We start from the raw sequence: 16,782 nt of genomic DNA on the forward strand, positions 1-16,782 counted from the left end.
CAGACAGCATGTGAAAATATTTATAAATAAAAAAGCTACACGATTGCTGAAAATTGCTATGCACTAAAAGTAAATGGATGGGTTGTTTAAAATGTTTGAATGGAAAAAACAACCTTATCGAATTTTTCTTATTTAAACATATTGTAAAAGATCCCATCAAAATAAAAAAAGTTTCAATATCTAAAGGGGTTCTTAAGTTCTTATTATCGTTTCTCCTTAGCACGGTAGAAATAACATGGCGGTATTTGTTGCCAAGTTGCCTAACCTTTCATTTACTTTATCTTTTGAAGTTGTTTTGTGTATTGTAGGTTGCATTGATTATTATCAAACAAAAAGGTTGAAACCAAAGCAATCAAAACACGCTTGTCGAGACAGTTGCATTTAAAAAAACAGGGAAACGCTAAAGAAAACAAACCAAAATGTTGAAATCATAGCAATCCGTTTTGATTGCTTTGGTTTAAACCTTTTTATTTCTGTTTTTCAAAAACCCATACTTCAAACGAGCCAACCTGCACTGTCGCTTTAGTATACCCAGGATATTCTGTGCTCAAGTGTTGTATGTGTAGATATTTTACGAGAACTGTACTTGTTACTTAGTTTCGGAGTGTGTATGATATTTATTACACCTGCGCAGTAAAAATGCCAATGAATCGACGTACGACCTGTTATTTATATATTTTATATTTTTATATAATAAAAAGAGCGAATTTAGGATCTTTGTCAATAATCTTGGCTGTCAAGAAATGTTCGAATTCGGTCGTACTCCTCCAATTTAAACCAGGCACAAATAGTTCTGCGTTACGCGCAACCAACAAAAACCCTATACAGGGTAGCTTTTATATATGGAAACGGTCGATTATTAGGTAAAATATAGGAGGTACCGCAAAAAGTTAAATATAACAGTACCCCATTAACAGTATCACAGTTTCGACAGAATGGCATCATTCAAACCAAACATCGAAATTAATTAAATCAAATTGTTTAAGTGATATTTTCAAAAGTCAATAACTCGGAAACGGCTGCTTTGAGGTACATTGTGTTTATTTCTATTTTTGCTTAAAATTGAAAGAATAATTGAAATATGTAATAATATACAGGGGGTTCTATTTAAAAAAATGAAACTTGTGATGCTACGACTTTATGACCGACCCGGTATACTTAAATTTATTACCCGCTAATAGATATTAATAAACTCTATAATTTTTATATTTAACTTTTTGCGGTACCTCCTATATTTTACCTAATAATCGACCGTTTCCATACATAAAAGCGACCCTGTATATTTACAACACTAAAAGTAACAACTTTTTTATAGATAAGAAACTAAACTTTTGTCATATTTTTATTATCCTCGTTGTTTTTAAAACTATAAATTCTCCACTAGCCTAGACCTAACTTATCACTATTAATGTACAACGACGTCGGGTTTTTCCGACGTGGTACCTTGTCGCGTCGGACTGAGTAACTCTTGCCTATCCCGTTCCCGTTCCTTGCCGGGTCGGAACGCTTCCAGGAGGGACTGCACGCGTTCCTCTGTCGGTTCCCATTTCTGGTGACCGGCCGAATTCTGAAGCCAGGCGATTACGGTGCCGTGTTTGGATCGGATGTTCAACTCTGACCTAAAGCAGAATACCAAAAGGTCTAATTTGTCGCTACAAATTCTGATCTTTTCTTTACAGGGCTGTTCACCACATACGACACGGAATATTGTAGCTAAACGATTAGATTTTTACAAATTGTAAGTTTTGGGTTCGTTGAAGGACTATTAGAGCTACAATTTAAAAATATTTTTACAAGATACAGAGTGTCCCAAATAAGTAAAAAAATATTATAGTTGCATTTTTTTAAATGGAACACCCTGTATATTATTACATTTTTAGATTCTCCGATTGAAATAAAGGTAAATTTGATTAAGGTTTACCGCATTTTAATCTTATCGTTTTTGAAATATTCACGTTTTTATCCAAATTCAGTAACAATTTTAATGCTTTAATTTCTCTAAGCGTATTTAAGTTTTAAAACCAAATATAGTATTGAAGTTTTTCTATTTACTAAATTTTGTGCTGCCGTAATAAAAATTATACTACCTTATACAGAGTGTCTAAAAATTTATTTTAAATAATTATTAGCTTTAAACGGCAGTACCTTCTTTAATTTAAATGGAACACCCTGTATATTTTACGATAATTTTCTACCTATCTCTTCAAGTTTTCGTAGAAAATGCATTTTCTTATCATTTAGACCTTATTTATCAATATACCCATGAAATGTTGACATTTTAGATTATTTTTAAAGGTGTAACTTTTGAATAAGAAAACTAAGGAAGGAGCATATCAAAAATCTTAGGTCCACCGCGATGGGCCTCAAATATGGCCGACTTAAATTCCGGTTTATCAGTTTCGTTCTAATTTTATTTAAAAAATGTAAAACTATGATGTAGGGTAGACGTGGGGTAGACTCAATAATATGTTGTTTTATTTGACGTTGTGAATAAATGTTGGTAGTTATTAAAATTGTTACAAAAATATTTAATTCTAATAAAAATAGATAAGTTATAATAATTATTTATTAACACAAACATCCGATACGCTACTGAAGCAGGTAAATATAGTAAATCAAATTGACGTATCTAAATTCTTTGACATCTAATCTTTGACAAGTAGTAAATAAAAGCAAAAATGCAAAAAAAATATATAATTAGTTAATTTAAGTGAATTTCATAAATAATCGGTTTACTACACGTATGTATATTATATAGTCACTTACTAGTGAAAAGTTGTTCCATTATTTCACTCGATTTTTGCCGAGATCTACCGCACGCTACACAACCAACTATTTTAGAGTCTTTTTCGATAAGTCGCGATAGTGTCACTGTTAATTTAAGTTCTGCCACAATTTCCATCTAGATTTACTACCTTTATACAACTATCAGTAGTAGAATAAATAATAAATAACATAAAATAAGCTCCGTAAAGACTGATAAATCCATAAAATTTCAAATCAAATTCAAATGTGTCAGTAAATATTTAGTATTGAAAACTTTGATACCCTTGGAGAAATGAAGCCTCAAATTTTTTACTGCAATTTCATAAAATTGAAAATATTTCAAAAACGGTAAGGTTTAAGTGTGATAAACCTTAATAAAAATTACCTTTATTTCAATCGTAAAATCTAAAAATGTAATAATATACAGTGTTCCATTTAAAAAATACAACTATAATATTTTTTACTTATTTGGGACACTCTGTATCTTGTAAAAATATTTTTAAATTGTAGCTCTAATAGTCCTTCAACGAACTTTACAATTTGTAAAAATCTTATCGTTTAGCTACAATACTCCGTGTCGTATATGGTGAACAACCCTGTATATTTTTATACATAACAAACAGTTAATGAAAAGCAAATAAAAATAGATATCAATGATTCTTATAATTAAGCTTGATTTTCATGCGTCCGTTATCCGTTGATAGGATGGTTCGACGGCGCTCTTATTGGTAATAACGTTTTCGCGCCACTTTTCATCTGTAAATTTTTTACTCCACCCGTCAATGGAGAAAGTCCTACGATAACGGACGCTTTGACACTTTTTGAGAGCTCCGTCGGGAAAACGAGAATTTTAAGAAAGTTGGTTCTTTAATATATCTTTTACTATGCTCTCCTGACCAAAGTGTGGGCTGTCTGGCTGCCGGTATACTACTGCGATACACTATTCCGCATCACATCTATACAGGGTTTTCCATTTTAGTGTGTTTTATGGGATTTCTCGTTTATGAGTACAATGATACAATGATACGATTTTCACATTAGTTTGCTACTTTTTTATGTAACTAAATATGCTACACATACTATATAGGTTTATCCTAACCTCCTTAATTCCTGAAATACAGGGCAAAATTGTGATGCGCAGTAGTGAACGCAACGTCTAATGGCAGCCAGACGGTCAGCACTCTGTACAGGAGAGCATAGCCAAACCACCTTTCTTAATTTTTTTCTCGATCGAAAACGTTGCTAGCTCTTAAAGTATAAGTAAAACAGCAAAATCGTTATGGAAATGAAAATATAAAATGACACCAATCACAAGCAAATCGTATATCTGATGAACGGTGACATGAAAAAGCAATAATTTTAAAAACTGCGTAATTTTCTAACCAATTGAAGTCTTTAAATTCAACCAATAAAATTAATATTGTATCATCATATCGTCAGACAACGGATGCATGAAAATCAAGCTTTATAAGACTACATTACTTAATATTACATACAACTACTAAGAAACCCCTATGCATAACTATTATTTAAATTTATCTAGTTGTTTTGCATTTTTAACTGAAAAAAGTATCAATATACTGTCTCTACTTTTTTATAATTAAAATTAATGCCAACATTTAATTCATACAACCCTTAATAAGAGAATAATAATACTACCTGTTTAATACATGCTGAAATCCATGTCTGAATTCGTGCTCATAAGCTGGAATCGTGACTTGTTTCCTCTTGAACTGACTTGATTCCAGTCGCACTAAAGCGGTGGGAGTCGGCTCGCGGTAATCAGGCATCATAACTACAAAGCTCAAAGGCTCAGGACTGTCACTTAACAATCTTTCCATATGGTTAATGGAAGCTTCCATCAATTCTTCACAGTAAGGTGGATTGGCTTCAAATGATCCAGAGACAGCTTTTAACTGAAGGAAGGACCTATTAAGAAGAAATAAAATAAGATATGCGTTTACTGTTATGACTATACACCAGGTCGGCAAGGTCTGATTTTGGGTCCCGATTTTCGTGTGTAAGAAGAGTAGAGTCAATACGCTCAGTACAATAAGATATACTGAACAAAGAGAGAAGAGCAAGTAGTCTAAGAGCTAGCAACGTTTTCGAGAAAGCATTTTAAGAAAGCTGGCTCTTTGATATATCTTTTACTATGCTCTCTGGAACAGCATGCGACCCATCTGGCTGCCGATACCCGTTGCGTTCACTACTGCGCATCGGAAGAAGATCCTATTTTTTTTTTATTTAGTCCGTTAAATTCTAGTATTGAATATAAATCGAACAAGTCTCCATAGCGCAGCGCGTGGAGTTTCCTCCAACTACGAACCGAGGATTCAGAGTTCGAGACCGGGTCAGGGCAAAACCTTTTTTATTTTATTTTCGTTTATATTCTGATAGTAAAGTATTAAATATTTGTTTTTTTGAATCACCAGAATTATTTAATACTTTACTATCAGAATATTAACAAAAATAAAATAAAAAAGTTTTTGCCCTGACCTGGTTTCGAACTCTTGACTCCTCGCTTGATAGGCGGAACCTCTACGCGCTGCGCTATGGAGACTCGGTCGGTTTATATTCATTTCATTTCATCAATTTAAAGGACTAATAAAACTATAGGATCTTCTTTCAATGTGCGGTAGGGAAGGCAACGTTTACCGGCAGTCAGACGGGCCGCATGCTGTTCCAGAGAGCATAGTAAACGATATATTAAAGAGCCAGCTTTCTTAAAATACTTGTTTTCACGACGTTGCTAGCTCTCGTACTAAAGTGTTTTCCCAAAAGCATGAAATATAGCGTTGGATTAAGTGATCATGTAATAAACACTTCACATTTTTCTCTCTAGGGCAAACAAGATTGACATTGCGATTCACTTCTCGACATGTAAATACCGACCGAAGATTGTTGTTTGCCGATATAAAAAAAATATTTAAAGTTTGTCGCAATTTTTCTGCTAAAAGGCTAATCTGGGCGGGGCCTACTTTATTTACGCGGAATCCGAACCGCGGTCCTCAGCCATATCATTGTCAATGCTCTATAGACTTGGAGAGTGTCTAAATCGACTCTTCCTCGCGAGATCCCCAATCTCATCTGGCGTGAATGAGCAGTGTGTGCCAATAGATTTTACATTCTTGCCATGGAACAGCAAGACAGAGTTTCCAAACGGTCACCCGTACATACTCTCGCATCGTCTAAAGTCGCTTAATGTGTGATCTATCAAGAACCGATGTTTTGACGTAGCTGAGCCCTTGCCCTTGCTGATATGGTATGTGGCTACATGATACATGCTTATGTAAATATAAATAACGAAAAACCTGTCAATCTGAGCTGTTATTTAGAGATAACAGTTTTCATCTCTTTTTTAATGCCTTATTAATCATTCTTAAATTTACTGACCTTTAAATTGACTTATACGTACTTATACAGATATATTTAAAAAGGCTTACCCTCTGCTGCCAAAGTAGGAATCACAATCGCCAAACGCCGAACAATACTGTCTAAAATAGCAATTCAGTGGCGCGCCAAAACATTCAAACGTCACCCCGAATGCTTTGTTCAGGCATTCGAAAACCGTAACTGGCAGAGATTGCTGCGTATCTCTGAAGTCTGCGTTGGCGTGACTGGGCGATGGGTTGACACCTAGAAACGTCGCGTAACGTTTTAACATCACCCACACCCTGGGAATAAACAGCTCAAATTTTCGATCGTCGAAACAATTGTGCCTATACAAATGTTCCTGAAATCAAGGAGAAAAACAAATTAAAAACATATTAAATTATTTTATAAATAACATAGTTCTAACAGGCAATAAAAAATAAGAAGTACCATTTGAAACTTAAAATATATTGCTAATAATCTAGCTTCATTTTTAACTGCATTAAATATAAGGCCCCTTATTTTAATTATTGATATTTTTTCTCTTAGCTTACTTTGAGACACAATTACAGTATTTAAAAAATATTCTCATGTATAGTGTATAAAACAATAAAATAATATATATTCCTTCTATTTTTTAAATCCTATACTCTACAACTTACCAATTTTTGTAAGTATAGAGTATTAATTGCCAACATTTCTCCTTGATACCTCAGCATTGCTTGGTCTCTGTCTGGCAGATATTCTACAATAGGTAATCGGGGACAACCTATTGCAAATTGTACTGGATAACACCATACCTAAAGAACATCAGGAATACTAATAATGTATTATACTATGCATAATATAAATATCAAATATACTGGGTCTTCTGGATTTAATTGTTCAATGGTCTAGAAACTATATATCTCAAAGGATTAAAAAATCTAGAAACTATATATCTCAAAAACTTTATTTTATTTGATTAATTTTTTGATTGCATAAAAACTAGTGTTAACTTAATATAACCTTTAAGAATGGTTACCAAAAATAAAATTTTCATTTAAAAAATAGTCTATTACGTCATATCTTAATTTGGGGCATGCTGTATAAAATTTTTTGCAATAAAAAAGACCACAATTTAAAGCCCCACACGTTTAATCTGTCAGTTTTGTGTGTGTAGGAGCACGTCTCTAGGCATTTCGTCTTTTTCATCTACACACAAGTAGTGACGGGATAACTCTAGCGAAAATTCGCTCGAGTACTCGATTATTGAAATGAACCGACATCGCTCGATTATGAACGAGCGATGCAAGTGACGAGTTAAGAGCGACGAACGCAAGCAATCCTAGAATGACCTAATGAATGATCTATTAATCTCTGCTTATATTTACGTCTAGCCGGCCCGTGCAACTTTACAACCCGCAGTAAGTAATGCTTAGCTATAGCCTGGTCCAGGCCTGGTCAAAAAAGCAACTGTGGCCGCATGGGTGAAGCGGTCACTTTGGGAGCGAGGGGTCCTAGGATCGATCCCCGACAAATGTTTACCTTTTTTATTTTATTACAGATGTTGGTAATAGCAATCAAGATACGTCGCGCCGTAGTAGGCGTGTTTTTGATGGCGTTGGTTAGTCTCTGGGAGTAAGTTTTTCTTAGATTGCACGCGAAATACTCCACCGATTATCGTTTATGCTGACCGTTTGCTGTAAAGTTTCGCGGTCCGGCGAGATGCAAAAACTAATCTAAAATCGTTTTTTCGCAAATATCGCAATCTTCATGTCTTTTGTCTTTTCTTAACATAATGGTAAAAAAGGCGAAAACTGGCAACGCTGCAAGCAGTGATAGGGTGCCCTATAGAGGCTTGTCTTGCCACTTGCCATTCATCTGCCATCCGTTCATGCTAACTTACTGCTTGACGTTACGAGTTGCCAGTACAATAAGCGACGGGCGAAAAAAACGTATTTTTATATACGAGCGACATTTCGCTCGAGCGATCGCTCGATTATTGAAATCGCTTGAAACTCGAGTACTCCGATTATTAATTGAAAATTAATCGGTTTTTCCCATCACTACACAGAATATTTTACTTCATACATTTTGTCTGAACAGGTAAGACGGACAAAAAACGTTATGTGTATTCGGGACTTAAGATACTAATCAACGTGTTCATATTTTAAAGAAATATATCTTAGATTTAAAGTTATACAGGGTATATGTCTCCACATATAGGCAATGTGCACAATTTAAAATTATTTTGAAACATACAGGGTGTTTCAGAACTAAGATCCATACCAAAGTTAAATTTTTTCTTATGGAACACACCCGATATTTTATTTCATTTTTGGATTCTTGGGCTTAAAAAACGGTATTTATTAAAATTAAAATCTTTTACTTTTGAGATATTTAAATATGCATGCTACAAAAGAATTGGTTATCAACACCCTGTACATTACTTTTCAGAATTAATTCTTGTGCTGAGTTTAAAGGTAAAGAAATAAACTTTATTAAAAAATTTTATTGCTTCCTTAAATTTATACAGGGGTACTTGTATAAAGTAAAAATTGCTGGTCTATTTTAAATATTTATTTTACATAAAAACTTCGTTATTTCAAATACAACACCCTGTATTTTTTTAAATAAGTCGAAGCGGATTCAAATGCTCTTTCAAACTATATTAGGGTTTCCTATACCTATCTAGCTCAGATTTTGAATAAAGAGCAATTTTTCAATAAAATAGCAACCAAAAGGGCTAGTGTCGTCATGGCAAGTTTCTAGTGACACTTAGTAGCTATTTTTAAAATCGACATCAGTTTATGAATTTTATTTAAATTTATACCAGTTTACTTTTATATAATTTACCCCTATAATAGTTTAATAAATAATATTTATTAAATATGTATTTATTAATCTATCAAGAAAAACGAAGTAGTTCTTTGTTTTATTTTACGATGACTTGTAGATATATGGATATTCCATATCATATATATCTACCATTTTCTATAAAAGAGCCAATTACGGCAAATTCATTTTCTTCATTTCCAGCCACAGGTTTCTGCCTAATAGGCTTTTTATTAACGACACCACCAACTCTGGGCGAAATAGGACAAGTAGTTATTCAAAGGAACGCTTATCAGTAAGATTCCTATTTGGATATCTTTGGGCATAAGCTCTTGAAGCCAAGAAGCAATTTTCCTCACAAAATAAAATCACTAGTAACATTCATTCGTTCCGCCAGCAGATATACTGCTTTATTTTTCTTGGTAAAATAATGAATACTTACTTATTAAACTATTGTGGGTAAATTTAAGTAAACTGTTATAAATCTGAATAATAATGTCCATAAAATAATATCGATTTTGAAAATAGTTACTAACTGTCACTAGAAAATTGCCATGGCGATACCAGCCATTTTGATTCCCATTTTATTGGAAAATCGCTTTTTATTCAAAATCTGAGATAGATAAGTATAGGAAACCCTAATATAATTTGAAAGAGCATTTGAATCTGCTTCGATTTATTTTAAAAAATACTGGGTGTTGCATTTGAAATAGCAAAGTTTTTATGTAAAATAAATCCTTAAAATAGATCAGCAATTTTTGGTACCCCTGTATAAATTTAAGGAAGCAATAACATTTTTCAATAAAGTTTATTTCCCCACCTTTAAACACAGCACAAGAATTAATTCTGAAAAATAATGTACAGGGTATTAATAATTTATTCTATTGTAGCATGCATATTTAAATATCTTTAAATATCTCAAAAACCAAAGATTTTAAACATATTTAACCCTTATAATAAATGCCTTTTTTTGGGCCTAAGAATCAAAAATTGAAATAAAATACCGGGTATTCCATAAGAAAAAATATAACTTTGGTATGGATCTTAGTTCTGAAACACCCTGTATATTTCAAAATAATTTTAAATGATGCGCATTCCCTCTCCGCATACACCCATAAAATATTTTGTTTCTATATCTTTCCGTTTTCATATAATCAACCGAGGCGAATGAGGTGCGCCACCCTGTAGAATAAGACTGTATTCCATTTTAAGTTTTGACTGAAATAAATATATAATGTCGGGGCTAGTAAATTTTTATGATTCTAATAGATATTTTGCAAAATTTATTAAAAAAGATTGACTGCAGATAGATTTTTTTTAACATCAAATTATTTATTATTGATTAAATTATATTAATTCACCTTTCTAGTTGCCTGTGTAGCAAAGGACTGAGGAGGAAGTTCCATGCCATGTTCCTTTAACACACTAGCGGACTTCTCCCTCACCTTCTTAGCATATTCACAAGATAAATTATATATTTTTAAACAAATTCCTTCCACAGACGCTTTCACCGTTTCCATAAGGTGCGGTTGGCACTGCTGCTTCAGATGCGCCAATCGGTCCTATAAAATCGTGTTAATATAACATTCCTTGATTGCGATGTTAAAAATTTACTTGAAAATCGTCGTAGGTAGCTCCAACCGTTTTCCTTAACCACTGAAACGTTTCGTCTACGTTCCATTTAACGACTTTTCTGCTTTCCGCTTCGGCATTTCTCGATTCCATGATTGATTTGGCAGCTTCAGCATACCTATATTAGAAGATAACTAATATCATTCAATTTAATAGCAACTGCTGTTAAAGTCATTATTACTAATGTGGGATAAAAAGCAACTATAAATTCAATACACAAAAATTATAAAGATTTTTATTAATTTTACAAACTAAAGTCTGCCGTATAAGTCGACGAAGATTTCGACAAACGACATACCAAAAGTGACAGAAAATACCATTTACGTGTGTATTGAAACGATAGTCATAAATGTCACTGTCATGTATTCTCTCAATGGATAGACTATACCTTCATATATTTCATAATACATATTTTAAAGCTAAAACAACAAAAATTTCACAACAGGAATATAGGATAAAGTTTATCAACAAATACCACCACAAACAAGAGAGTAAAAGTTTAATAAAAATTAAATGTAGGTCAAATTGATATATAATAGTAAAAATATTTGTATCTATTCTAGCCTTTGATTTGTTGCGCTTTTCTGAGCTTGTTTTATATTATTTATTGTCTATTCTACAATTGGTTTTGTTCAGATGTAGTAAATGTAGGATACTGTATCATCCCTCTCGTCCTAAGTTTGTTGATATGCGTTTTCCATAACCTTTTATTCAAAATAGTTAAAAAAAATAGTAGTAGAATAGTTAAACAGTAGTAGAATAAATAATAAATAACATAAAATAAGCTCCGTAAAGACTGACAAATCCACAAAATTTCAAGTCAATTTCAAATGTGTCAAATGAATCGTCAAACAGAACTGTCAAGGATCCCCACCCTAGAGTCCTTTTTCCGCCCACCATGCATGAATACATGGACAACACTATGCTCCTTCCTTAGTCTTCTTATTCAAAGGGCCATATACTGTGCACTATTCGATCTCTCTATTCGACTAATCTCTACTCTATACATCTGTCACTTTTGGATAACGTCTGTCAAAATAATACATTCCTTCTCCAGACCACACTATTTAAATAAAATATACATTTTCCCTACCTTGATAACTGTTTCCTTGCATCACCAGTAAACTTCGGCCTCACCAGTTTTATGGGTATATCATTCATTATCTCTCTATACATCGACAGTGAAATTTCTGGATAACAGTTACTAGGCAACAAAGGATCATAGCCTGAAAGACACTTTTTAAAAACATTTGCAGAAAACTTATATTTATTAATAATTCAATATTTTAATAGAATATAAAGGTGTGTTTATATGAACGCGTCGTGCATCATGCGTCGTTCCTTCACTCCAATCATATTTAAATATGAGATCACTATTCGGCACTTTTTAAATAAACCATAAAATTGCATAGAATCAACGACGGACGACCCATAATAATAATTTATTAATAATTTACTATTTTTATAGAATATAAATCAAAGTACTAAATAAAAACAATAACACTAATGTGAACTACCAATTAAATGTTGAAAGAATAATATTGATAAGTTTTGCATTGGCTGTTATCGAGAAATGTAATAATGCTGAGTAAAATAATTGGGAACAGGCAAGTCTATGTTATATAGTCGATAATTTAAGCCTGTTTAATAATGATAACTATGAAATACCAGGTAAACTATATCAAGCAAGTAGGTAGTTTCAATAATAGAAATCACAAAAGGTTAAAACACAATAGATATAAACAAGATAAGAAATACATAGCTTTCTTACATATTAATCCATTTGAATAGGTCCAACAGTGTATATTAAATAAAATACACTAAATAAAAAAAATTAAAATAAATTATAATGCATAAATTGATAAATCCTATTCTTAAAACTACAAAATGCAACTTAGATATATTATGAAAAAAATGCCTTATAGGAGACATAGTAGGTATACTCAAAGCAGTTCTTTGAATATTTTTTGTCCAATGTAAAATATAGGTAATTAAGGATAATAATCCAGGAAGTACTATTTTTTCATTTTTTTAACACAAATCTTTTGTTAATTGTTAATCTTATAGCCCTAACTAAGCAGCTTGCCAGTTACGCACAAACTTGCTTAAGAAAACACAGAGTGATTTTGGTATTTTATACCAGTAGATTTCATTTGAAATACTAAAATACACCATCTTGTTCTGACCACCCTGTATATACAACGCAATATGGCCTGTTTCAACATGATTAGCTTAGAAAAGGACACTATTCAATAGTTAAAAACCAGTAATAATTCACTGTTTTTCTTGTCAGCTTTGTTAAAGTGATGGTAAAGTATTTAATTTTAGAATAGAATGTTCAATTCATAAACTTCATCTTTGGAACAACGAGCACACCCTGTACAGTATAATTCGTTATACCAGGTATTCTAAACAGTCTGTTAAGAAACTAAACTTTTAATAAACCAACAACCGTTATAAAATTAACTAAGCAACTATGCTAGTCTTGTATGAATTTTCTGGTTTGAAATGTACATATAATAAAGTTCAATAAAAACTAATTAAAAGAAAAAAAGCATCCATAATTTAGTTCTTTTGATAGTAACCCAGAGTGAATTATACCGTATGATCGAAAAAAAAAAATGGCGTCCAGTTGGCTGGGAAATGACGATTGATGATATTTCCCATATAAATTTACATATGTATTTACCTTATAATACATATGCATTTACATATTGTATTTATATATAAAATGACAGCGATCTTTATTTCATAGCCATCGCTGACGCCGGTCTTTTTCGATCAGATAGTATATATCCTGAACAGTTCATCTGAGTGGTCTGTATTTTAATACATGCGACTAGGGAATGCAATCCCGCACCAAAACCTCCGGGATCGACACCAGGGAATCCCCTGGTGTCGATCCCGCACGGTAAATCCCGCAGAATCTCAGAGGGATCCCGCATTTGCGGGATTGCATTCCCTACATGCGATAGTAGAGATAAATATAAATGACCAGTTGACAGGAAGAGACAAAATCGGCTTATAGTGTTGCCGATTTTTGTGTGTAGGAAAATGTGATAGAAAAAAATAAACTATTTTAAAAAAGGTATATGCATACTACTGAAATGAATATAATATATCTAAGGTAAATATAATCTCTTACAGCTGTAGTAAAATGAGCAACATTATTCGTAAAGGCCTACTTGTGAGGTTTGAAATTTTAATGCAAAATCTGGCAATACCGCATAGAAGAAATGTATCAACCCAACTTTTATCTCTTTTTAATACATTTGATTTGTCATTAAGCTGTCTACATCACTGTCGTACATGTTAAAATCCTGACCATGCAGTTTCGATGACCAGATCGTTATAGAGGGTGGTCCGAATTGTATTCCGGAAACTTCGGCAGCATATTCTGCAGATCAAAATAAGTAAAAAAGTATGTCCTAAAATGCTTAGTTTCGGATATACAGGGTGTAGAAGTTTCATTTTTATTTCGATTTTTTCCAAATCATTTCTGCAGTAAAGTCAATATTTGGATGAAAATTGGTGTCTGGGAGTTTTTTGACATGAGAAATTTGATTTTGATGTGAATATGACTCCTACTAGTAGAGGGCGCCACCTACATATTTTTTAACTGGTTGAAAAGTAATAATTTTTCGTCCGTACCTGTATTAGTTTTATACAGGTACTAGTAAAATACTAACTACTGAGTAAAAAAATATTCATTTACGACGTTTTTTGCGTAAAAAAGGTCTCTTGGTAGAAATCGCTACGAATAATGGTTTTCGAGATATTTGGAATCGAAATGATCAATACTTGTCATCATTGACATAAATTAAACATGTTTACTAAACAGTTATCAGACTGAAACAGATTTAAATGGCACCCTCGGTATTTTTTTACTTTATTCGATAGAAAATGACATTCTGAATCGAATGGCATATCATATGTCAATTTTTGACATAGTCACTCAAAAACAAATTCTATTTTAAATTTCAATCTAGAGTGTCATGGATGTGTTAAAAACACTAATTTTTAATCAAGGAACCTTGGAAAAATAGATTTGATCTTCTAATGTTTTTAGTGTCTCGTCCTGGCTGGTTAAAAGATGCCCAAATCGTATTTTTAATCATATCTCAATTTTTTCAAATGGAACGAGGGTGGCTCATTAGCTTATTTGAAAAAAGCATTTTTTTTACGAATAATTTGACACCACACACTTGATATTTTGAGTCAAATTGTCGTTATGAACCGCATGTTACAATTTCAAATAACCATATGCCAAAATGTCAAACGTTGACATATGATATGTCATTCGATTCAGAGTGTCATTTTCTATCGAATAAAGTAAAAAAATACCGAGGGTGCTATTTAAAAATCAAAAGTTGTAGTCATTTCTGGTGAAACCGGAAGTGACCGAAACCAAATATCGTTGTTTTATCTGAAAAAATAAAAAATGTTATAGAGGTGAGCCACTTTTGAGACGCACCCGGTTTAACATAACAAAATAAAAGATCAGGAAATAACTCAATAAAAATGTAAGTTGGTGATCCTTGTAAATCACATTAATAAATGGTACTCAAATATACAAGATACAATAATTAATTTTTAATTATTTTTTTTATTTTCAAAAATAATTTTTTAGTACGAACCTAAGTATTTTGAAAAAAAAATTCACTAGGCTTTAGACAATCCTAGATAAGTATTATAAGCTGTAGAATATTCAAAATCCAGTTTACATAATTTAAATACCTGTATCTATAACTTTTCGTTCCATCAACCATCTATTAAAAGAGTCTTTAGGAGCGTCTATAGATTCTCTAGAATGACACAATTCCTGGTAGCACTGCCTTAATTTAGCAAGCAAGGCACACCTAAAAAATCAAAAATATTTAAAGTATATGTTACTTTAGTGCCACATAATTTAAATTTATACCTATATGCTTCGATTTCTGGATGTGATTGAATAAAAATACATGGAGGCCTTTCAAATATTATCACATTTGTTGTTATTTCCAAATCCCATGGTCCTGCCAATATAAATTTTTTAGCTTGAGGACACTGCAGATCTTCTGAGGCTCTTCTTTTGCCTAAAATATATTATTTATTAATTTAATTTTCAATTTCAGTAGATATCTCATATATTTTTAAATTATAAACCAAATATACAAACAAGCTGAACATAAATTAGTTGCTACAAATTCAGTGAATAAAATGGAATTTTTAAAATAAAAATGAAATTCGCACATATGAATCAAACTTTGACCAACTATACACACCGTCAACCCTGTATATTGTACAAAACTATTATTTTAAGTTTAATAACCTACTGTTTAAGGGTATTTATTAATATTAAAATAAACATAATACTTTACCTATAACAGCTGGAGGATGGATAGGCTGTGGGGCAGGTGTAGGCGGTACTGATATACCAAGAGGATCAGTTATTGGATCAAACTGAGGCTTGACCACTGGAGGCATTTCCCATAAACTCTCCCCAGTTAGTTTATTCCAAAAATACGGTCGATTTTCTCTCTTAGACCAAAATTTCTTCCATCCTTGTTGAACCAACTCAAAAGGCAGCTCATATTCAAAACCTTGATTGACTGGAGTTCCCTGTGGAGTTGTAGGTAGAGGTATTGGCATATGGGAATGCTGTGGAGGCATTTGTATGTTGTTTCCTTCAACAGGAGGCCAAACAGGGCGCTCTTCGGGAGGTTTTATCTCCGCTTCTTCGTTCATTGTTTCAAGCTTGTATTACTCGATTATTACTTAGTGATTTTCCACGAAATCCACACTAACTATACAAGGAGATATTGGACATTGGTACTTCACATAAGAAAGTAATTAAATCCGTTTAAAAAAGTGAAAAATTAAAACTGAAAAATCACGTATCTCGATTCAGTCATCATTTACGTAAAAAAATTTCGTACACTTCCACTTACGACGCCATTTGCTGACTGAGAAACTGAAGGATTCTCAAAACAAGCGAAATTAAATTCATCAACGCTACAAAACACCGTGAGTAAACCCTTCAACTATTTACAGAAACCTGCAAAACTACGGTTTTAAAATAGTTCAAATGTTCCATTTTTGCAATCATAGCCACGGATGTATGATCTAGCCCATCCCTAATAAATTAATAATATATGAAACCTATGGATCATATAAATTTGTATATATGATCTAGAATAAAACTGTCTAAAA

At 32.5% G+C, this 16,782-nt stretch overlaps 1 protein-coding gene across 1 annotated transcript; it reads right to left on the reverse strand.

The window, feature by feature from the left end:
* Window positions 1-1,261: 1,261 nt before the first annotated feature.
* LOC115891865 (mRNA (2'-O-methyladenosine-N(6)-)-methyltransferase) lies at window positions 1,262-16,587 on the reverse strand. Its single transcript, XM_030912465.1, has 10 exons — window positions 15,951-16,587; window positions 15,512-15,665; window positions 15,328-15,449; window positions 11,684-11,816; window positions 10,573-10,708; window positions 10,320-10,520; window positions 6,804-6,941; window positions 6,213-6,502; window positions 4,426-4,695; window positions 1,262-1,619 (listed from the first exon to the last, which is right to left on the reverse strand). Exons 1-10 carry the CDS (start codon window positions 16,315-16,317, stop codon window positions 1,406-1,408), a joined length of 2,025 nt encoding a protein of 674 aa, XP_030768325.1. The 5' UTR covers window positions 16,318-16,587; the 3' UTR covers window positions 1,262-1,405.
* Window positions 16,588-16,782: the final 195 nt, after the last annotated feature.

This window comes from Sitophilus oryzae, unplaced genomic scaffold, assembly GCF_002938485.1.
Source record: "Sitophilus oryzae breed Bouriz unplaced genomic scaffold, Soryzae_2.0 scaffold_1009_pilon_pilon, whole genome shotgun sequence".
NCBI lineage: Eukaryota > Metazoa > Arthropoda > Insecta > Coleoptera > Curculionidae > Sitophilus > Sitophilus oryzae.

Coding starts and splice junctions, on each gene's coding strand:
- LOC115891865 (XM_030912465.1), bottom strand. CDS start 16,317: ATGAACGAAGAAGCGGAGATAAAACCTCCCGAAGAGCGCCCTGTTTGG. Junction 10,709..11,683: donor GCAAGGAAACAGTTATCAAG/GTAGGGAAAATG, acceptor CTTCTAATATAG/GTATGCTGAAGCTGCCAAAT. Junction 10,521..10,572: donor CTACCTACGACGATTTTCAA/GTAAATTTTTAA, acceptor ACGATTTTATAG/GACCGATTGGCGCATCTGAA.